Source organism: Seriola aureovittata, chromosome 6 (genome assembly GCF_021018895.1).
Source record: "Seriola aureovittata isolate HTS-2021-v1 ecotype China chromosome 6, ASM2101889v1, whole genome shotgun sequence".
NCBI classification, from domain to species: Eukaryota; Metazoa; Chordata; class Actinopteri; order Carangiformes; family Carangidae; genus Seriola; species Seriola aureovittata.
The window spans coordinates 3807744-3831005 of NC_079369.1; the positions used below are offsets into that span (position 1 = coordinate 3807744).

The 23262-nt window shown below is 40.8% G+C and overlaps 4 protein-coding genes across 9 annotated transcripts; 3 read left to right on the forward strand and 1 right to left on the reverse strand.

The window, feature by feature from the left end:
* The first annotated feature begins 281 nt into the window (after positions 1 to 281).
* On the forward strand, positions 282 to 6297 carry zgc:103559 (Allantoinase, mitochondrial). The gene is made up of 11 exons (XM_056377547.1): positions 282 to 494; positions 658 to 809; positions 1518 to 1632; positions 1738 to 1884; positions 1989 to 2034; positions 3093 to 3186; positions 3289 to 3475; positions 3586 to 3724; positions 5166 to 5338; positions 5421 to 5453; positions 5542 to 6297. The coding sequence occupies exons 1-11, from the start codon at positions 348 to 350 to the stop codon at positions 5689 to 5691; spliced, it is 1383 nt and encodes a 460-aa protein (XP_056233522.1). The 5' UTR covers positions 282 to 347; the 3' UTR covers positions 5692 to 6297.
* A 244-nt stretch (positions 6298 to 6541) lies between these two features.
* agxta (alanine--glyoxylate and serine--pyruvate aminotransferase a) lies at positions 6542 to 10525 on the forward strand. Its single transcript, XM_056377548.1, has 11 exons — positions 6542 to 6867; positions 7826 to 8018; positions 8106 to 8170; positions 8259 to 8359; positions 8452 to 8522; positions 8649 to 8733; positions 8827 to 8925; positions 9048 to 9117; positions 9857 to 9952; positions 10088 to 10216; positions 10325 to 10525. The coding sequence occupies exons 1-11, from the start codon at positions 6709 to 6711 to the stop codon at positions 10430 to 10432; spliced, it is 1176 nt and encodes a 391-aa protein (XP_056233523.1). The 5' UTR covers positions 6542 to 6708; the 3' UTR covers positions 10433 to 10525.
* Positions 10526 to 11450: 925 nt separating this feature from the next.
* Positions 11451 to 14636, forward strand: dtymk (deoxythymidylate kinase (thymidylate kinase)). The gene is made up of 5 exons (XM_056379145.1): positions 11451 to 11723; positions 11841 to 11949; positions 13725 to 13815; positions 13935 to 14132; positions 14223 to 14636. Exons 1-5 carry the CDS (start codon positions 11498 to 11500, stop codon positions 14331 to 14333), a joined length of 735 nt encoding a protein of 244 aa, XP_056235120.1. The 5' UTR covers positions 11451 to 11497; the 3' UTR covers positions 14334 to 14636.
* Positions 14637 to 14903: 267 nt separating this feature from the next.
* atg4b (autophagy related 4B, cysteine peptidase) lies at positions 14904 to 23073 on the reverse strand. Of its 6 annotated transcripts, none has more exons than XM_056379144.1 (13): positions 23002 to 23073; positions 20344 to 20445; positions 20148 to 20219; positions 19928 to 20026; positions 19688 to 19789; positions 19513 to 19585; positions 18674 to 18753; positions 17787 to 17974; positions 16062 to 16140; positions 15762 to 15907; positions 15563 to 15619; positions 15336 to 15429; positions 14904 to 15228 (listed from the first exon to the last, which is right to left on the reverse strand). In XM_056379144.1, the coding sequence occupies exons 1-13, from the start codon at positions 23009 to 23011 to the stop codon at positions 15155 to 15157; spliced, it is 1176 nt and encodes a 391-aa protein (XP_056235119.1). In that variant the 5' UTR covers positions 23012 to 23073; the 3' UTR covers positions 14904 to 15154. The 6 variants fall into 6 exon arrangements, 4 of the variants coding, with proteins under 4 accessions (XP_056235119.1, XP_056235118.1, XP_056235117.1 ...); XM_056379143.1 differs by having other exon boundaries at positions 14904 to 15246; XM_056379142.1 differs by having other exon boundaries at positions 19513 to 19612.
* Positions 23074 to 23262: the final 189 nt, after the last annotated feature.

A 23262-nucleotide genomic window follows, 5' to 3' on the forward strand; every position in this document is an offset into this window, starting at 1 on the left:
AGGGCGTCTTCAGGCTGGTACCGGTGCAATGTTTTAAATAGCACTCAAACCTTTTTAATTAAAAGGTCCATATATAACCTTTACATTGTAACAAATTGTGTATAACATGACAGAAAAGACGAGACATAACATGAGGAATGTTTTTGCCTGAACACATAAGGTGATCAGGTGCATTGTAGGTCACACAGATGAGAAAAGTCAACAAATTGGTTATACTTTGAACCATTTAGAAGGGGGCGGCGCCTCAGCACAAGGTCCATGACCTGCCAACAGTGCAGCTAAAGTGTAGAGCCAGAGCCAGAGTCAGGGGGAGTCTCTCTATTCATTAACACGCAATAAAAAGAGACATGGAAGTCGGGTCAGCGGTTAGTGCTGTGAGGAGTAAGAGGGTACTGATTGGCAACGAAGTCCGTCCTGCTGTGGTCGTAATAAAGGATGGGAAGATCCATCAAATACTCTCAGGCAGCAACTTTTCGGGGGATGGTGGCTGTGAGGTAAGCTGACTCGTACTGATCTCGGTTCTGCACACTCCCAAAATTTAAAAAAAGGATGTACAGCGAGAGACAAGTTATAAGGGGCAAAAGCAATGATTTAACACTCTGCACACAAACGCCTGATTGATCGTGTTATTCTGATGAGACCCAGCTGTGATTGCAGGTGTTGGATGTGGGTGACAGTGTGGTGATGCCGGGTATTGTAGATTGCCATGTTCATGTGAACGAACCAGGACGCACCTCCTGGGAGGGTTTCTGGACCGCCACCAGGGCTGCTGCAGCCGGAGGGGTGACGACGATTGTAGACATGCCACTGTAAGTTGGAGACTCCCCCCTCCTTACATCAGCTGTTGTTGCACGTACATTCGCAGCTTGAGTTGTTGTTTTTTTCCCCCTGCAAACTTTTTACACTTTTTTTTCTCTCAAGAAAATATTTTTTTACTTTATGTACAGAGATTATGTCTATCTTCTAGGTAACCATAATTCATAATCTTATGCGCAGGAGTTAGCAGTTATCAAGTTGTTGTTTTTTAAATATAAATGTTAATAAAAGTAAATTAGCATATTATATTATTGTTGTATTGTTTTATTATCAAATGCATCAATGTATTATTATTAATTATATTAATAAAAAACACTTTAAAAAACTGGTTTCATTAAGATGAGGTGTGTTTGAGGTGTGTAACTTTTAGTCACAGTGTTTCTGCTAAGCTAGCAAGCTACATAAAAGTTTGATATCTAGGATTATATCAGCTGCTGAATTTAGTTTTTCTGTAAATACACTTAAACTACTGGAGAATTGCTCCTGAAGGCAACAGTATTTTTTTCAGCTGTAAATCCATGAAAATCCTGAAGTCCTGATTCCCAGAAGCATCTTAAGGCTAAGATGATCTTAGCTCATGGACTTACAGTAAAACTAAAGAAGCTTTTGGCAAAGGGAAAATAACATTTTGGAAACATTAGATTTTTAAGTTTCCAGCAATGATGATTTTTTCTTGTTTTGTTTTCTAAAATTTCCCACAGAAATAGCATTCCTGCGACCACCACACTGGGTCATTTTCATGAGAAGCTGCGTGAGGCGTCAGGGAAGTGTTTTGTGGACACAGCTTTCTGGGGAGGCGTGATTCCTGGCAACCAGGTAAGGGCTTACAGAGGAACAGCTTGGACAAAATGAACTCGTTCTCAGCCAGACTGCACTGAATCAGGACCAAAGCAAAGACAAACAGCAGATGTCTCTTTATAGCTAGAACTGCGGCCCATGATCCACGCCGGAGTGGCCGGCTTCAAATGTTTCCTCATCCATAGCGGGGTGGAGGAGTTTCCCCACGTGACTGACTGTGATCTACACGCAGCCATGAAGCAGCTGCAAGGCACAGGAAGTGTCCTGCTGGTAACTCTCCAATCGCAGCATCCGCAACACGTGCCACACTTTGTGATTGGTAAAATCTGCACGGAGAAATGTAACGGAAACATCTTTCGCTTTGTCTCCTCCAGTTTCACGCAGAGTTAGATGTTCAGCAGACAACGGAGGAGACTGGTGGTAAGAACAGTTTTACACCGGACAGAAGTTTAATCTGTCTGTGGTGTTATTATATTCACGTATAAGAATGTGGGAACACAGGCAAGCAGGCAACTGCTTGGGGCCGCTGGATGTTAGGGGGCTCCCTCCCTTTCAAACTACCGAAGGACAATCTGCAATGACTTCTCAGTAGGAAACCTCCCTAAAGGGGCCCCATGTCGTTCCCCGGACCATGTGCAATGACAAGAAGCAGTGCTGCCAACTGTTTTAAAGCCTGCACATATATACAAGATTTTATTTATTTTTTTATTTTTTTTAAATCTTAAGATAATTTAAGGGAAAGAAACTGACAGTAACTATCTGGCCTTATAATTATTTTGTTTTTTTTGTTGTTCTATATTTGAAAATTCTGCCTACGTGATCATTTGGACAAAAAAAAATATTCGATTTCATACATTTTTTATTGGTGTGAGATTATTTATTACTTGATTGTGATGAATAGTGACTGGAGGGCGCCTCTGCTATATTTTGTCTTTGGCTGCAACAGACTCTAGAATCCCCAGTGTTACTTTTACACAAAGGTTTAACGTTAGGGCTTGACAGCATTGACTAACTAAATATCACATATTTTGACCCAACAATTCAATACCAATGCTGTGAGATATTGTGACTACCGAGACTTCAGAATTACAGAATTACTAGTTGCCTAAACTTTCCATTTCATCCAAATCATAAAAACATATTTTAACTCAACTACAAAGGGGTAATATCAAAAGTGTTTTTTGGTGGAACTAGCCCTTTAAGAAAATCAACTATGAATCGTATCCAGCTAAAATAGAAGTTCAAAAAATGTAATTAGTTAACTTTTAGGACCGCTAAATAGCAACATTAAAGCTGTAACTTCTATTAGCGCATCTAAGATCAAGGTATCGTAACACCACAGCGCTGACACTACACTGGCGTACTGCCCTGCTCTGGTTTGTGTAACTCATGAAATTGTGAGTGAGGGATAAATCATTTAAAAGCATTTGTTTTCAGTAACAAAAAACTGAAATGTTCCAAACCCCTTTCCATATTAGACCCGTCTCAGTACTCCACCTTTCTGCGGTCCAGGCCAGACGTCATGGAAACGGAGGCCATTCGCACCGTCACAGAGCTCTGCCTGCAGTACCAGTAAGAACCTCGGCATGGTAACAAACAACCATTACGTCATAGGATTTTGCTTGTGTCTGTAGCACCGGCACCACGGTGGTCAGCTACCTTTCTCTGCTCCAGGGTGCGGTGCCATATAGTTCACCTGTCCTCTGCGAAGCCACTGAAACTGATCCAGAGGGCGCGGCAGGCTGGAGCCCCCCTGACGGTGGAGACGACCCACCACTACCTCAGCCTGTGTGCTGAGAACATACCTGCGGGGGCCACACAGTTCAAGTGCTGTCCGCCCATCAGAGGATCTAATAACCGGGTAAATGGAGCAGGACGCAGAGTGGATGAAAATCTCTCTATTTTCAGTTTCAGTTTTCAGTGCTTTCTTATTCTTTGATTACTAGTAGATTATTGATTGTGCCCCACCAGGAGCAGTTATGGTCAGCACTGAAAGATGGGCAGATCGACATGGTGGTGTCCGATCACTCTCCCTGCACCCCCGATCTGAAGAAACTGGATAGTGGAGACTTCACTCAGGCCTGGGGGGGAATTTCCTCACTACAATTTGGTAACTAGACGCTATATATTAAAATCCATCCAGTGCACTGGACGTTCAGCTCCCTTAATGTCCCGGTGTGCATTGTAAAAACTACAGCCACTGACTGAAAGTATTACCGCTATGCTGCATTCATGTCACACCATAGAGAGCGTAAAGACCAGCAGCTAAATGGTAAAAACACTCACAACAGCTTGGCAGTTGTAACTATGAGTGGGAGCTATATGCAGGCTTCGTGATGGCGAATGTAGAATATCTCTCATTTAGTGGAGAGTCTCAGCCAAAATGTCTTCATAGCTAACATCTCTGACAGGTTGGTGTAATTAAAAACCCAAATTAAAGCTGCTCTTATTATTATTTTTAACAGTGGGTTAACAGTTAACCTGTGTTTTAGTGTTTTTCAGCTCATTGTTTTAACTCAGCAAGTTTATAACTCAGCAAGGTGACAGTGTTAAATTTGGAGTTTTTGCAAAAAACGAGTTCAAAAGCTCCAGCGTTTCCTGGTTTCATCATTGGGTGGAAAAATTGTTTATGCAATAAAGAAAAGAAAGTTTTCCATGGGGCACACACAGCATCTCACTCTGCTGACAAGGTGTGAATGCAGCATGGACGCAGATGCAGCTAATACAGTTAATGATGCCTGCAAATTGGCATTTATTCCTTTATTATCTGCTGCAAAGTTTCATGCTGCAAAGCAGTGTGCAAACTTTATTTTTTATTCTTAATTTGCCTAACCTTGGGAGTATTTGTTTAATGTGACATCATCATGCTCTTTCAATTGTGTCGACGGTCACTGATTCACTCTACTGGAGAGTGATCATTGATGGTGTCAGGTGACACTTACACACTATGCTGCTTGCCATAGAGGTTTCGTTTGAGAGTTTCCATCGTGAGGACACCATCACTGCAAAGCCTCCGCAGCTGCTGCCACAGAGCCACGACAGCTTTCACATTATTCAGTCTGTGGAGCAGATCCAGGATTTTGTCTCTATGTGACAAATCCTCTCTATGCTGCTCAGCTGGAAGAGACGCTGGCTAAAATTCACAACATAAGACAGCTCTGCACAATATTACACGACTAATATATGCAAGTTTTTTAGGGGTGGATTAGTTGTTACCTCCTTCCCTCCTCCCATTTTAATCCTTTTGACAATCGCCCACACACTGGGCAAAGTTCACTGGCAGGTAAACAAGGGCTGTTTAGAGGACAGAACAATTATTTACTGTTCTGACACAGAGAGAGAGAGAGAGAGAGAGAGAGAGAGAGAGAGAGTGGTCACAGTCTGACACAATGTTTTAGTACTTATAATAATGACGCTCCCTGTCATGATTAGACTTATATGAAAAGGATTAATGAATGCAGGAGTGCATAAAACTGCACAAAGCTTTTCATATTTGACTGTTGTCGGCTCAATCTCCATACGATTGTTCATTATTCACCATTTATTACCAGGCTTGCCTCTGTTCTGGAGCTCAGCCAGTAAGAGAGGCTTTCAGCTGTCTGATGTGGCGAGGCTTCTCAGCCAGAAAACGGCCCAGCTGTGCAGTCTCGACAACCAGAAGGGCAGCCTCTGCCCCGGCTATGATGCCGACTTGGTCGTATGGGACCCAGAGAGAGAGTTCGAGGTTAGTGTAAGGAGTCCACCAACATTAACGATCACCAAACGTCTCAATCAGCTGTGTTTCATCTTCTGTTATACTTCCACAGATTCAAGAAGCAGGCATACACCATAAAAACAAGGTCAGTAAAATCATCAGGACACATTTCCTGCATAGACGATGTGATGGATCGAGCACAGATTTTTGAGCGTGTGATCGTGTTCGTGCAGATAACTCCTTACCTTGGCTTTGCACTGCGGGGAGCGGTGTGTGCCACCATCCTCAGGGGACGGCTGGTCTACAAAGATGGCTCCTTCAGCCCCGAGCCTCTGGGGAAACACCTCCTCATCCCTCAGAGGAACAATCCAGCCCAGCTGTGAAGCAAGATGACATCTATCATTTCATCATATTTCACTATCCAAAAGTTCTTAAATGACAGTTTTTGTCTGTAATAGAACTGGGAACAGACGCTGGTTTAACAGATTGTTAAGACCCTTTTAAACAAAGCTACTGAAGTTAATGTGGCAGATGTGATGGAAACAACATAAACAGACTGAATCAATCTTATAATTGAGCACAACACGTGTTTACAAAGACCCCAGACTGCTGCATATACATTTTCAAGCAAAGTATTCTCCTCAAAGACTGAACCATTTGATTTACAGATAAACTTCTGGTTTATTATGTTATTATTATTATTATGTCCTGAGAGTGGAGGTTTGAGGCATGTGGAGTCTTCTGCCTTGATTCTCTGACCTCTTACTCTAAAGGTGATGATTCTGACAATACAACACTGTTTAATGTAACTGATGCACCAAAATAAAACTCTGTAACATGGTGAAACCTCTAATTACTGGCACAACATCATAATGTTGTTTATATCCTAAAAAAGGAGCCTATTTCACTTTACTTTTCCTTGGCTTTTCCAAACTTTCAAATAATGTTTGAATGGTACAAACTGTCCAAATATTAAAGTGAAAAATCTACTGTGTGAATATTACAAGTCCAAACTTTTCAGAGGGGTCAATTGATGGATTTCAAATGCAGGCTGCAGAGCACATTTACACTTGTATGTTCAGCCAGGAACAGTCTGTTAATGGGGGAAGAGCAGTGCATAGCAGTGTAATAGTTAAGCCTGGAGAGCCTGTAGTCAATAATTAACATTTGAGGACATGTTGACTTCCTTATCTGTGGAAAAAAAAAAGCATCAAGCTACCTGAGCTCAGAAAACAGAGTGTTGACAAAAGACGAAAGAGATAAAAGCAGAAAATGTTGTGACGGACTCCTGACCTGCGGACCTCACTGGTCAGACAGAGGGGAGTGCTCAGCTGAGTTCATACTTCACCCGATTCAACGGCTCTTTGTGGTTTTACTGCGCTTGTCGCACTGTTTGAAACATGTCGTCCATCTCTGTGCCTCCACCAAAATGCCTGCAGAAACCGCTGGCGGTTCCTCACCGTCACATGTTTGGACCGGGACCCTCCAACGTCCCTCCTCGCATCTTGGACGCCGGGGCCAGTCCTGTCATCGGACACATGCACCCAGAGATATTTGAGGTGACTGTATTTAATACAAATGATGTAGATTTTCCAGAAAGAGACTGGCATCATCTCTGGGTTTAAGTGACAGATTTTTATGAAACATTTTTACATCTATCCGTCACAAAATTGTCTCTGTGGTGCACAGAAAAGCAATTATTAGAGTTAGTTGTAACATTCAGTAAAATCTATTGGAAACTGCCGCTGATGGAAAATAATTATTTACTCAAGTATTGTACTAATTTTGATGCAATTGTACTTTACTTGAGTATTTGATTTCATGTTGCTTTGCTTCCACTCTACTGCACCTCAAAGAGAAATATTAGGCATTTTACACCGATATATTTATTTAATTTAGCTGATTTAGTGCCTGGTTACTTTGTAGATTGAGATTTTACACAACAAAAAAAAGATGCTTTTTATAGATTAAACGACCCAACATACTGTAATTTATAAAGTAGTTCAAACATGATCTGATTACATATAATGAACAATTTCATTTTTGACACTTTAAGTATATTTTGCAATATATTTTGTAATATATTTCAAAAGTTGTTATTCATCATTCCTGTGCGTGTGGGTGTGTGTGTGTGTGTGAGTGAGTGAGTGAGTGAGTGAGTGTGTGTGAGAGAGAGAGATAGAGAGAGAGAGAGAGAGAGAGAGCGCATACTGGTCTGAACCTAATATGTGTTTCACTATTGATCAATGTGTATCAATATTGTCTTTTAACTTTTTGGGCAAAAAATTGAAAAAAAAAAAAAAAAAGGAATTCAAATATCCATATTTTGATTTCTTTTTTTTTTTTTTTAAATGAGTAAATCAATAATCAGAATAGTTGCTGGTTCATTTTCTGACCATGTGACTTGTAGCTTGATTGTAGAGATTGAAAGCGCTGCAGCTAACCACACTCAGGCAACAGTAAAGATTAACACATTTCTATTTCAACTCACCATTCGTTTCTCATTTTACCTTACAGATCATGAATGACATCAAAAGTGGAATCCAGTACATGTTTCAGACTCGCAACAGTATGACTTTAGCTGTGAGCGGCACCGGCCACACTGCCATGGAGTGCGCCATCTTCAACGCAGTGGAGGCCGGGGACAGCGTGCTGGCCGCCGTGAACGGCATATGGGGAGAGCGAGCAGCGGAAATGGCAGAGAGGATAGGTACCTTTAAAAAAAAAAAATCATGTGTCATCTAACTAACGACGGAATAACAATCATGACAGAATACCATGCGTGTCAATCCAACAGGGGCCAGAGTGAACACCATTGTGGCGCCTCCTGGAGGCTTCTTCACCAATGCAGAGCTCGAGCAGGTTTACTGTGTCCTAACACTCCAATTATCAATTAGTAATTCCTGGTCGAAGCCTCAGTCTGAGCGATCACACTGTTTTCTCACCGCAGGCCTTATCAAAGCACAGGCCCGTCCTGTTCTTCCTCGCTCACGGAGAATCCTCCACAGGAGTCTTGCATCCTTTAGACGGCATCGGACAGCTGTGTCATAAGTGAGACGCGACTCTCAGCACCTCCGTCATCGTCACATCTGTAACAAAAGATAAGCAGATTAAAGCAGATGTTTTATGATTTTTGCCTACAGGTACAACTGCCTGTTTCTCGTAGACTCTGTGGCTTCAATGGGAGGAACCCCTCTATACATGGATCAGCAAGGTTTAGTCTTAAATCCTTCCAAAAGCAGCTGATGAAAACATTGAACACGTCCGTACTGTGCTTCTATATCAGTTTTGTTGTCACCAAAAACAGATTTGTCTTGTTTGTGAATGTCTGTATTCACAGGAATAGACATCCTATACACAGGCTCTCAAAAGGTGCTGAATGCCCCGCCGGGTACAGCACCCATCTCCTTCAGTGAGAGAGCGTGGTGAGAGCTGTATACACCTTACATGGCTGCAAGTTATAGATTAGGATTCAATTGTAAAGTGTTTTTTTTTTTTAAGGCTGAATTTGTCCACAGCCAGAAAATATTCAACCGGAGGACAAAGCCCGTGTCATTCTTCTTGGATTTGAGTTGGCTCGCAAACTACTGGGGATGTGATGGCAAGCCGTCCAGAGTGTAAGACGTTTTTTGTTTCTTTCAAACAGGAACTGATCACATTTTGAACAGTGGTTTCATTTTTAGCCGTACGTTGCACAATCTCTGTATATTTCTCTGTCCTCGTCGTTTCCTCCCTGTAGATATCACCACACAGGTCCGGTCACTGCTTTTTACTCCCTGAGGGAGAGCCTGGCTGTCCTTGTTGAAGAGGTGGGACGTGTTAAAGTGAAATATCTTGATTTTGCGTTTTTGTCTGGAGCTGCAAAAGCACTATACAGAAAGACATTGAGCAGGTACAAGAGTGGGGAAAAGAATGTACCATTCTACCTCTGTGCCAACAATACTTTTGTCAGAACAAGGTAAAAATATGAATTAACCACTGAGAAGCTTTTGGAGCCAAGGCTGCAGGAATGTCAGTGTTGGTCTGTTGGTCGGTCAGTCGACCACTTTTGTCCCAGCTGAAAGATTTCAACAACTATTTAATGAGCTGAAATTCGTGTTCCCCAGAGGATGGATCCTACCGACTCTGGTGATCCTCTGTCTTGCAGCATCATCAGGTCAAAATTTCAGTTTGTCCAATGCTTTGGTTTATGACTAGCAAAACTAATTACTAACTAATAACTAATTCCCACCAGCCTCAGTTGCACTTGGGTTTAGCACTATAAAGCAAATGCTAACATGCTAAACTAAGATGGAGAACATGGTAAACATTACACCTGTTAAACATCAGAATGATAGCATTGTCATTGTGAGCATGTTAGCATAGCATTAGCATTCAGGTTGAAGCACCGCTGTGCCAAAGCACAGCCTCATAGAGGTTCACTGAACAGCACATTGAAAATGCACATGTACAAATTGGAAATATGGGTTATGCATAAACGGTCATGGCTATTCAATAAATGTTTTATTTGTTTTTGTGACTGTTGTTTGTATGTTTTGTTCTTCTAAGGGTCTGGAGAAGTCGTGGGAAAGACATGAAAAAGTGGCGGAATATTTCCACGCTGGTCTAGAAAGCATGGGTCTCAAACTTTTTGTCAAGGAAAAAGTGAGTTTCAAGTTTCCATACCATGTAATGTCATGTGATTTTTCTAATTACCCTTGGTGAAATTCACGCATTCATTCATGAAGCTGTTTTGGGGAAATGGGAACTTACTAAGCTTGACTTAATTGGATGTTACAGAAAGCGAGACTGCCCACAGTGACCACCATCGTCGCTCCTCATGGATATGACTGGAAAGAGATCACAACCTATATCATGAAAACACACAACTTAGAAATTTCTGGAGGGCTCGGACCATCAGTTGGCTTGGTAAAAGATTATGTGCCTTTATACTCACTTCTTTACCACGTGTTTGTTCACATCGAAGTTGCTGAAGTCCTGTGCAGCCTAAATTCTAGATGTATTTGGTCGTTTCAGGTGTTGCGTGTTGGATTGATGGGATGTAACAGCAGCAAGGCCAATGTTGACATGGTGCTGGCGGCACTGAAAGATGCTCTGAAACACTGCCACAAGAGCAAAGTGTGACATGTTGCTGTTGGATGGTTCAGCGATAATCCTGAACCAGCGCTATTATTATAAACAAGAGATTATGTGAAATAAATAAATGATTATTCTCTCCGTCTTGTGCAGCTCATTCATTGCTTGAATAGGAAAACTGGGCTTGTCCTCATAGTGCTGTGACATCTTCTGCCAGTACCAGTCTGTGATCTAAGCCTTTACCAATTATGTTTGGTTTTCAGTCTAATATAAACACACGCTACCTATTTTTTTTACATGATAGTATTCCACTCTAAATGGTACACTAGGTACATTTTGCATGTGAAACAGAGACCATATCCTAGCTATTCTAGCCCTTCTTATGGTTGGCTTATTTCATCTTACTAAATACCTCACACGTTTTTTTTTTCTGTTAATATCCAAAAGACCATTTAAATAAAACAAAAAAAAACTCTTCATCCTACAACTACACATCCCATGAATCTTAGTTATTAGTATACTGCTAAAGCTTTGATATACTTTTGCTATAAGAAGTAAAGCACTTTTTAGATAAAACATGACCAGCTGTGTCTTGTGTACCATGGGCTATGGTGAAAATATATGTCGTAAAAAGGATTGGATCTTTGCCCTTAAGTACATGCTAATAGGGAAATAACCCTCCAAAAAACAACACACAGCTACCTTTCATTAAAATTAAATTCAAAAAGCATATAAACACCAGCTGCTCCTTTTTGTAAATTCAGAACTCTATACATGTGAATTTGTGTTTGTGTTAATGGAGTGTGCAATCAAAAGGAAATAATATATGGGAAAGACACGAATAACAATAATAATAATAATAATAATAATAATATTAAATGTCTTCAATAATGTAATTATAAAATTTAATTATGTTTTCTAAATTACTTAAGGGGATTAGACTCTTAGTATTAGCAAGGTGTACCAAATAAGCTGATGTTCCCCCAACCCACGTGTATTTGTTATTCTCCTCTCCCGCTGGTTTAAATAAAGTTTTACAAAAAGACGGAACCGGAAGTGCGACTTAACTTCCTTGTTGGCGTTTGGTTTCAGTAATAAAAAAAAAGGCGGTAAATGGTGGTGACGCGCATTCTTCCGTTCCGTGGAGCTAGGACAGCTCGTCTTTGTCTCCGTAAACTTCACGACAGCGCTGGTAAGCAGTCGGGTGTCATGGCGGGTAAAAGAGGAGCGCTCATTGTGCTGGAGGGGGTGGACAAAGCCGGGAAAACGACGCAGTGCAAAAAACTAGTCCAGGCGCTACAACAAAGTGGACAGTCCGTGGAGATGATGAGATTCCCCGGTGAGGCGGGGTAGCAGTGTGTACCAGTGTTTGTCTGTTTGAATGTTCCTGTCCAGGTGTGTGGGTGAAGGTAGGACACGTGACCGCTGTGTAACTTGCTGTGATTGCTTGGTGCAGACAGGACCACAATAATTGGACAGCTGATCAACGCCTACCTGGAGAAGAAGAGTGACCTGGAGGACCATGTGGTGCACCTGCTGTTCTCTGCAAACCGCTGGGAGATGGTGTAAGGCCCCTTGCATTTATTGTGCGACGAGACACTGTTTAAAACACGGAAAGTCTTACATTCAGATGTTATTGTAAAGTGACAATAGTGTTTAAGTCGAAAGTGGACTGTTTAACTGCAGATATGTCATAGCAGGAACATCACAGGTGTGTTAAATAACAATAATGACTGCTGACTACCTATGGAAAATGTCTGAAAAATGCCAAGTGCTCACTATTGAGCTACTGGCCTAAATAAGAAAGAGACATGCCTCCACTACAGTTAGGGTTCTAGTTCTACACACAATGACACAGCTGAAGCATCAGCTGAAGCATCAGCTGAAGCCCAGTGATCAGAGTCATCAGCTGACGTTTAAGGGACAGCCCTGGTTTTTCTTTTTTATGGTATCAAGCCATTCACTGAGTTCTGGGTTTATTTAGCCTGGTAATTGAGGATGTGCATTTGTAGTGGTCTAAGCAGGCGCCCCATGTGTAGAGGCCACAGTCCTCACTGCAGTCGGCCCCGGACGTCCTTTGCTGCATGTCATTTCCCCTCTCTCTGCCTCCCCATTTCCTGTCTCTCTACTATCCTGTCCAATAAAGGCACAAAAGCCCCCCAAAAATATACTTTTTAAAAATTAAATTTCATACGCTTAATAGCAACAAAAGCAATTCCATTGGTGCCCCATTGTGTTAATGAGGGCAGAAGTTTCAGAGGAATATATATCTATACCTGTCAATTAAAAAAACAAACAAAAAACAATTTAGCATAAAGGAACAGAATGTTTTTTTATGTATTTTATTTATATATATATATATATATATATATATCTCATGAACAAACTGACCGTTTTTAATGTTTAATGTACTTTTGCCCGAAGTTGCTCGATCAGACTCCTGCTCATTTAAACCTTGGGCATCATACCACTTGTGTGTCTGAAAATAAGGTGCACTTACACTAGAGTTCTATTTGTTTGGTAAAATGCACTTTATTTTAATGCATTCTGGTATTTCTGTTTTTATATAACTATTGCAGTGGTTGTATCTTATTCAGCTCAGTGGATGTTTTGCATGTAAAGCACGGACTTAAATGGAGTATAAATAATAAAAGTCTAACAAAATGTAAGGTAGGAATAAATATTATGATATTCTGTATTTTGCTTATAGTTGGCAAATAACATGAAAATACAAAAACCAACAATTAACTGATCCGACTGACAAGTTTTGTCTGTCGTCAAATTCTCCCATAATTCATTACTCTGTTGTCCAAAACCATGAGCCACAGTATTGCACATTACCATGACTACAGCACTGTAGAGGTTTGTTGTTGTTTTTTGGTCGACCCCTAACATGCCATCCTGGTGCAATAAATAGTCCATGACAAAAGAAATACTTATTCCCGTTTGAATAATGTTTTCCTAAAGGCTACAGTGGCCAGATGTTTATTTTGCTTTAAAAAAAAAAAAAAAGTATGTACATGTGATCCTTTTTTACATGAAAGTTTTAAATAGATTTGGAGCCTTGAGCCACAGACAGGCTGAGGAACATATTAAAGACAAACTCGAGAACACAGTGATGGTTTGGTCTTTTTATGAGATTTCGTGGAAAACCAAAAAAAAATGAAATATCACCAGCAATGTTGTTTAGAAAAGCACACAACTTTGTGTAAATCTTCTTAACAATTTCTTTCTGCAGGTAACTAACAATTATCCACACTCAGGTGGGGGTGGGGGGGAGGTGTATATGTTTTAGCCTGAATTTTCTTGTGCAGCATAGTAAAATTATTCTCACCCACAGACCTTCAATGAGGAAGAAGCTGGAGCAAGGCACCACTCTGGTTGTAGACAGGTATGCCTTCTCTGGAGCTGCTTTCACCAGTGCCAAGCCGGTGAGTCTTTTCTTAGCTGTTCAAACTCTGCATCCATCAGACAGTATCATCATCATCATCATCATCATGTCGGTTATGAGAGGAGCAACAGCTAGCTTGACTTGCTCCGTCCTCTCCAGGGGTTCTGTCTGGACTGGTGCAAGAAACCTGACGTGGGACTGCCAAAGCCGGACCTCGTTATGTTTCTACAGCTCAGCCCCGCTCAGGCTGCTCTCAGAGGCCAGTTTGGGGAAGAGAGATATGAGACCGACGATTTCCAAAGAACAGTTCAACAGAATTTTGATCAGCTGATGAAAGATCCCTCAGTCAACTGGCAGGTACGAGACAATTTATCCCCAGGTGACATGTTAAATGAGATTAAACTGATCGTATTTAATATATGTTGTCATCTTAAACGTCTGTTCTAGGAAATTGATGCTTCTCAGAGTATTGAGGATGTGCACAGGGAGATCACCACCCACAGCCTTAATACTATCAACATAGCTCAGGACCTGCCGCTTGGAGAGCTATGGAAGTGACCGCATGCCAGTCTGGGTGAAACCGCTGTCACAGGACCAAGACGCTGTGATGCAAGATTTAGTTATTTTTGTACATTATTTGCTATAATAACTAACTAATTCTTTTGCACAATACACATTGTTTAGCCCACTTGCAATATTGTTTATGCAATATATTTTTTTTAGTCTGTCTTGAAATCGAAGAGAGAGATTCAGTTTTCAAATATCAGATTTGGATTTTATTTTTAGTTTTTAATCTCTTACATGTATATTGTTCTTTCACCTGTCTATATATTGTGATTAAATAAATAATCTTCAAATGAACTAGTGTATATGTTCAGACTTGGCAAGGATGCTTTGCATGAACAATTAAAACAACTTGTCTGCAGATTTGACTAAATTTGGTTTCATTACAGGCTGTTACAGACTTCAGTTATTAGTGACAAACTGCGCAAGCCATGGGCATTATGAACCATTGTGTTCTATACAACAGAAAACTGTTATGGCAATTTTACTTATGGAGTCAGGGAAAGGCACCATATCACTTCAGAATAAACATTTAAAGTGTTAAGACTCAAATGGAAACACATGTATGTGAAGATGTGCATACAGAATTTATCCTGAGCTCCTGCTACGGCTTCCACCAGGCAGTCTCAATGTTGGATACAGAGCAATCAGAGGTTGAAGAACACTGTGTGACACACTGACTACACCATTGGAGCTGGATTGGCTCAAGAGGTCTCCAAATAATGTTCCTCCTCTCAGGCTTCCCTTCTGATACAAAGAAGAGACAGAGTCTCTCGCCTGCTGTCGAGAACAGTAAATCATTGTTCATATGTTCCTCACAGGGAGAGGATCTCAAACTCTTCGTCTTCTGAGTCAAAGAACCGCTCCAACCGGTCCGAGTCTGAGAAATCTGCGAAGGAAAGGGGATCAACACATAAAAGAAAAAAAAATGTTTTCATTAACCAATTTTTTTTGTGGGGGGGTGAAATATGTTGCCAAAAATATGCAGTTATTTACCAGGAGTAAGGTTAAGGGCATCCACGCTGACCATGTGAGAGGGCTGACTGTCTACTAGTTCAAACATGGGCAGGCCCCCTCTTTTGCAGGACAGCTAGAAGAGGAAGACATTTCATCATCATCATTTCATCTACAGAACGGGAAAGTGATGATTTTGTTTGGACGGGTCAAGGGAACAACAGAGGAGCAGTGTTCACACACACACACACACACACACACAGACATACCCTTCTTAAGCGCATACACCAGTCATCAAACTCGTCCTCTGTTCTGCAGAAGAAACCCTGGCAGAAACCAGAAAAAACAATTGGCTATGGAAAATCTGACTAAAAAGTTTTTTCTGCCTGCTCACAATCACGATTAACAATGGGCTTTAGTTTGAGACACAAAAGCTCTGTGCTATAAAATCCCCCCTGCCATTCCTACCGCTGCGATGGATGGGTCCAGCTCACAGATGTGCATACGACAGGGTGGGTGCTGACAATGGTACGTCTCATCGGGGACCTGGCTGTCTTCACACGGCTCCACTGCAGGCTGTGTGGTGTGTGGGTCTAAATAGATGAGTTCCTCTCCTGACGACGGGGAAAAAACAAGAAAAAACAATGGCATGTTCAGAAACAGATTGGACTTGTCAAAAAAAAATTAATATGGTGAGCATGAGTTTGCTTGGGTGGGTGGGTGGGTGGGTTTGGGTGTTTATTTCACAAACACAGAGACCAGACATACCGACATAACCAATGAAGTAATGGGCACTGTTGGGTTTTCCCCCAATAACACCCAGGGACTGAGGCAGCATGAAGCATTGCTGTAAAAAGAGACAAGAGGGTTTATCTCACCCCAGCTGTAGCTGAATTTGCCTCAGTGTTAATTTAAGCACCAGTTTTACATTTTTTTTTTTACCCAATTTATCACAAACCACACATACTAAACTCGCTCCCAACAACTTTTTTCCAAGTGTAACTTTAATTTTCTTTAACCCTCAAAAGAGATTTTCGGCCCCTTGGGGTCAGTGAGAACAACCTGTGAACACGACACTGACATATCACTTTATGAAGTTGATAAGGTGAAACTTATTACACATTAGCTGGAACCACGTTTCTAGCGGGGCTGTCAACAAATATTCTAAATTAGAAAACACATTTGATTGAGAAGAAGCAGTACTGCGGCTGTCTGCCTCATGGGGCCGCTGCACTGAATGCAGTGCATGATGGACAGGAGTCACACCGTGTCACTTTCACTGTTTGAAAATGAAATGTAGGTCAACGACTGTGTGGCAGAGAATTCACAACCCAACTCGACCGCAGAGAGAGCGCTTTACATTCACACCTTGAAAAGATGCACCCAAATAAGAAGCTTTACAAATATTATGTGCCTTGTTGTATTGGTTTGTATTCTTATGGTTATAATGTAAAAAAATAAATACTCAAATGGTTCAAACCTGTGTGTGTGTGTTCTTTTTTAGAAGGAATAATCTTATGCCATTTTTGAAAATGTTGACAGCGCTAGTTTCTTGCCAACTGATTATCATATGTCCAATATTCACTCTCTCTCTGTAGGTCTGGTTTGGGCTCCACCAACTCCTGAGAAAAATATCTGGCTCTTTAGCTGCTAAATGCTAACTTTACCAATGCTAACTTTATTGTTGTGGGGTGGCCAGTTGGTGTACAGTGGATTCTTGAAAAACTGCTGCGGCTGAAAACTTTCCTATGTGAGTGGTGAGATTGAGTAAAGTTTAATTGAAATGGTATAAAACTGGCAGAGCTGAGGAACTGCAGATACTGGTGATAATTCTCTGTGAGCTCGTCACTTCGAACAAACATTTACACGTATAAGTGGCCATGTTAATATACATTATTGATTATAGCTGCTGCTTTACGGAAGTTGCCATATCAGTCAGACGCTCCAGTCTCCATTGTGGACAACACTACAGTGTATCTTGAATTGTAGGTTGCACATGTTATGACACCCCTGCATCACCACAATCTAACCTGTGTCTGTATTGATGCTTATTTCTCACTTGTTATCCACTGAGAAGTTGATAAAGCAACATCAAAATCGTGTTCCCAGACCCAGACTAAATAATATTTGAAGCCAATCACAAATAAAGAGCTGTGCGCAGTTAAGTGCAACTGCTGACCACATTTCCTCAACCTCTGAGTAGCATGTGTCTGCGAACCGACCACAATTACATAATCACAGAGTTCTGGCAAAGCATTTAAGAGCACATAGACTTTTTTTCACCATAGTTTGTTACTGTAGTGTGGTAATGAACACGGACTAATTTGAAGTCTGCATTATATCACCACACATGACTAATGTAACTTTGACAACAAGTAACCGAGTAAATTCACTTTTGTAATTTAAAGTCCCCCATCTCCCATAGCAACCTCATGAGACTGAGGAGTAATCATTTTAATACACAGTATGGATAGACACACTGAAGTATCTCACCTTGAGGGTTTCAATGTAGGCCTCATTTATATCACTCAGGCCCAGCCTGAGGGGGATGAGCAGTACCAGAGGTTTCCAGAGAGCCGTCTCCTCCTCAGCCAGGGCACATGCGCCCTCAAGGCAGCCGTTGAGCTCCCCCATTCCCTCTGCTTCTCCTGCAATATCCAGCCAGGGCATACAGAGACGCTCTGCAGTGAAAAAAAAAAGAAAAGAAAAGAAATAAACACTAAATTATTTACTATGAATTATTTTTTTTCTCTGAAGTCTGGTGAATGTTGTCTGACATTGGCCTTCACAGAGGCCTGAGCTCTACCGAGTGCATTTCAAGAGTTTCCAGAGAAACTGATGAAAGAGTCCAAAATGTTAGCATGTTAACGACAGTGAAAAAAAAAAAAAAATCCTGGATCTGCCACTTTTAAAATTTAATGGGCTCTTTCCTGGCCCATGCTCCATCTCTCCACCAGGTTTGGTGCAAGTTGGTTCAGTACTTTTTTTACAAGACTCTGCTGACAGACACATAAACAAACGAACCAACAAATAAAGAGAAAAGTGAAAACATAATGTCCTCGGTGAAGGTAATTGCTACTGTCTGTTCTGTTAAACAAGAAAAACATGTCTTAGTTTCTGTTTGTTGTCTTTGTAAAGGAAACTAGACAGAACCAGATTAGCTTTAGGTCATGCAGCAGACTCAAGACGGAGAGGGTTGAGACAGACGTGCGCTGGAGTAAAATACTGACACACAGCACTACTTTACTTTTCAATCTCTGCAAAGTCCATAGTTAAGCCTGGTGTACAAGCACTTGAGTGACATTTGAACTGCTTATGCTAATGAATGATAACAGGAAAAAATCTCTCAAACACAAAGTTGCAAACCCAGCTGCACTCACTGATCTCCTCGATGACCACAGTGTTGTCCATCGCCACATGTACCACTAATCTGCTCCACGTATCAAACACTGCCAGCTTCCTGAGAGAGGGACGGCACATTGAAACAGTCACACCAAATTTGAAGGCTGCTCCTCAGAGTAAAAAAACGTCTTTAATTGTTAGACAAGTCAATATATGCTGAGAGTGGAAAAAGAGAGACAAGGAAATAAAAAAAATGATGCAATACAAACAACTGAGGATGTCACAGTGTGCGTCTGAATCACACTGACTGAACATCTGCTCTACAGAAGAAAAGTTTTACAATGACATTTATTGATTTGGCAGATGCTTTTGTCCAGAGATTCTTGTTCATGCAGCAGTGTCAACACATGTGGCTTTTCTGTTCTGTTATAAAGTTTTATAGAGTAATGTTTTTACATGTGCATCCTGGTGTTGTTTGTATTGTGCTAGAGCACAAATATTTTGAGAGGAAGGAAATGCATTCAACACATTTGTTTGAGCTCACGGATAAACAACCAAATAACAATGAATTTTGGTGAGATACACTGAATATGAAACATAACTGTTTGTTTTTAGGACATCTCTTCAGGGAACTCTTAATCTTTAAGTTATAAAGCAAAAATGCCAATAATTCATGGGTTCCATGCCTCTCAATTTGAGGATTTGCAGTATTTGTGTTTTATATCACTGTAAATTGAATATCTTTGGGGTGTTGGACAAGGCTAAAACAAGCTATTTGAAGACATCTGGCAGATACTTTTAACATTTTTTTTAACTTAATTAAACAATACAGTAATGTGGAAACAAACAGACCTTGCATATTCTTTACAGTACTTACTTAAGAACCTGGGCGACTGTGTTTGGTCCATACCACTGGCCTATAGGCTTTCCCTCTCCAACTCCCATTTGGGCTGCAGCATTTAGAGACGTAAGAACAACTTTATGCAAAGGGTTTCAGGACTGCTTGAGTGAGCTCTTGATATAATTGGAAGGGTTTGACAGTCGCTACTTACCAATTTGATGGATGGAATAATAGCTGTCTTTTTTGTCAATGAAGGCGTTGAGAATACTGATGTACTCTTCTCTTTGTTTCTGGTCTCTGGCCCATCTCCAGTCTGAGAACAAAAGACCAGTTATGAAGCCTGTGTAAAACAAGCTCTGTTTTGCTATAGTCTACTCACTGGAGAAGAGCTGTTAGTGTCACACACGCAGATATCGATATCTTTATTTTTGAATTTTTAAAGTTGTCTTACCTCTGCCTAAATGTCTACACACCAAGGCCTCGCCCAGGATCATCTGTCCGCACCGTAACATACATCCCCATCCCGTATCTGATGTTGGTCCTGTCCCACCTGTAACACATTCAACAATCACCCACACGATCGCTTCTGTGGCTCGAAGTGAAACCCCAAATGACTTATCAACGGAAGCCGAGGAGCTCAACCAAAACACGGATTCGTTGTTTTCACTTACCAATGGGGGGGAAGTTTTTTCTGTATGTGAACCAAAGTCGTGAAGTGACATCTGATAAAATCTCATCTTTCTCTACATGAGGAGCAGAAATCACCATGTTATCATACATCCAAATAGTAAAGTGTATACCTGCTAATATGACTCTTAACTGAAATACTCCTCTCTTACACATACACGTCATATTCCACAGTCCTACCTGTGAGTGCATTATATTCTTTCCCTAAGATCCACACAGGCTCTGAGGTCTCAGGAAAATCTTCAAACTCTCCAAAGCGAAGTGTGTCGTATGTCAAGGTAGCTGCAAAAGAAGACATCTGTCAGTTGTAAACCTTTGAAAAATTTCAAGGGAGAAATTGCTGGTGGTTATGTTATTGATCACTTGCAACTTGTTGCACTTGAAGCTATCTGTAAGGGAACACAGATGGAGTATCCATTAGTTGCTTGAGAAGAAGTCCAGGAAGTATGTTCAATATACTGTACACCTATCTCTACAAACCATCCAGCATTTTAATCCCCATGCCTCTTAACCTGGGTCATGTTGTATATGCAATGGAGCAAATGAAGGAGGAATCTTCCTGTGGGATAAAATAAAGTATCAAGTTTCAAATTCTGGCCAAATGCATTTCATTGGGAAATGAACACACCTTATAACCGAGCTCCACTTAATTAGGGAAAGCTCAAATTATAGTTAAAAGGACTTGTAAAAAATTTAGTGTTATACTTGCATAACGCTGGAGGACTATAGGTCTGTGAAAAACACTTATAAAAGAATGGTCAAATGTGTTGTGGCAGAGGCCAAAATATCCTGACTTTCAATCCGTAGTATAGGTGAAACTAAAAAATGCTAAATCCTGTCAAACTTCAGCCACATTTTGTAATTTGTAATTTTTTGTAATTTTATCAGTGGAGTGTCCCTTTAATAAAAAGGGGTACATAACAAAATGTACAAAAAATATAACAAATCAAACAAATATTTCACACATATCAGTATCTGAAAAAAAGTCTCCTTTGTGCAAGTAAGAAAATATGCATGCAAGTGGTTTCAAGAGAGTGTGGTGCCAAAAGGCAATCACAGTAACAGACTGTTTGCAGACTTGTCACTGGAAGCACTGGGCGCAAAGCCAAGTATATAAAACTGGGCACATCGGTAATAGACACCATTAAAGGGTACAATTCTCTTAAGACAGAAAAAACATTTCGGCTGGCTGGTGCACTTCGGTAAAGCTGAAAAGATATTAACAGATTCGAACTTTCTGGTTAAAAAAAAAACTTAAACGACACCTCTTTCCAACAGTATGAAGGTAGAAAATGAGCTGCAACCAGCTGTCGTCCAAGTTGGAGAAATAACATTAGTATAAAGTGACACAAGTGCGCAGGGACTGTCTACAAAGTGCAACACCGAAAGGAGACACTACAAAAATATTTAACTCATACAGTGTAGTGTCACCACAATCACATCCCACATCAGTGGACCCCTGTTTGGTTGTACTTTGGATAATGTATTTTTTTTAGTGTAGTGTAGTGGCACCAAATTTTTTTTACTATAACCAACAGGAGACCATTGATGTGAAAAGTGATTTTAGTGATACTATCCTTCATAAAAGGTGAGTCACTGAATATTTTTCCCAGTAAGAAATCCCCAAATTTATGAAAAAGCACAGTTTTCCCAAAGGGTTATAGTATAACCAACAGGAGACCTCTAGAGGTTGGACTGATTTTTGTGACACTAAAGAGTGTGAGTGAATTTACTGACTATAACTCCTAAAAAAAATTCCCCTAAAATTATGAAAACCCATAGGAGCCCATTGACGTATGATGTGACTTTGGTGACTTTATATAAGAGTAAACTTACTGAATATTTTTGTAGTATCTCTTTTCGGTGCACATAGAAACCAGTGTTTTTTCTCCAGCTCGGAGGACGGCTTGTTCTAATGAAAATTAGGTTGTAGCTCCATGTCTACCTTGGTACTGTTGGAAAGAGGCGTCGTTAAGTTTCTTGTGTTGTTGTTTTTTTTTTTTATCCCAGAAGTTGGAATATGTGGATATCTATCCAACTTTACCGAACTAGTAAATGGTGCCGGTTATTAAGTGTTTAAAAAGGTTCATGTTGTTTATGCCAACACATGTAAGACCGCCATAATGTTATCTACAAAACTAACAGACGGGAAAAAGTTGACGAGCTAGCTCACTACGTGTCAGTTACTTGGCTCTGACACAGGAAACTGTGATTTGCAGGTTTAAAGCTAGCGTTAAAAGAATGAAGGGATGTGTTTTCAGTCGAAATAGACGCAAATACAGTATCGCTTTCTCTGTGTGCCATTACGAGTCTTCCTTCATACTATAGAGCCTCTCTCATGGCTAACAGTATTCCCAGTACTACCAGTAACGTAGTGTAACTGATGTGATGGTGACAGTGCATCGACTGGGATGTTCGTCTTGGGCGTAACATAACGTTAGCATAAACAGTCAAACCAAGGACAGGAGGCACATTATTAAGAGCGAAACTTCATCATAAACACATGTCTTTAACACAGATTTCATCTGGACACCGTACAGAAAGTTATACGGCTGTACAACGAACTGTCAAAGCGGGGAAACCACCACATTTAGCAATTACAACAGGCTAACGTTAAGCTAGCAGTTAGCTTTAGTCATCACTTTAGCAGGCTAACGTCACTGAGGCTACAAAGCAACAAGGGTCTGTGTTGGACTGGCGGCAGAAATGGCAATCCTGTCGTAACAGAGCAGGGGATTTGTTGCCAAGTATGAAATAACGATGCTGTGGTTGCTTTGTAGCTAGACTAGCTTGCTAAGGGAGAGAAAAACTGTTATTTTGCTGTAAAATCTCGTTTACCTGCATCCATCCCGACGGTCTTCACCCTATCTTGTTTGTTGTTCTCTGCACTCCGACCCGCTGGACCAATAGGAAGAGAGTTCTGCTGAGGAATTTCGAAAAGGCGGGACATTTCTCACCACATCCAATAAGACGCGAGAGGTGGGCTTATTTTGCCCCAACCAATCAGTGGTGGCTGACGTATCCATTCCGCTGAAACCTGTTTATGGTGCATTCAAGCTACAGATATAAGGAGGTTTAACAACCATGTTTCTACCTTAT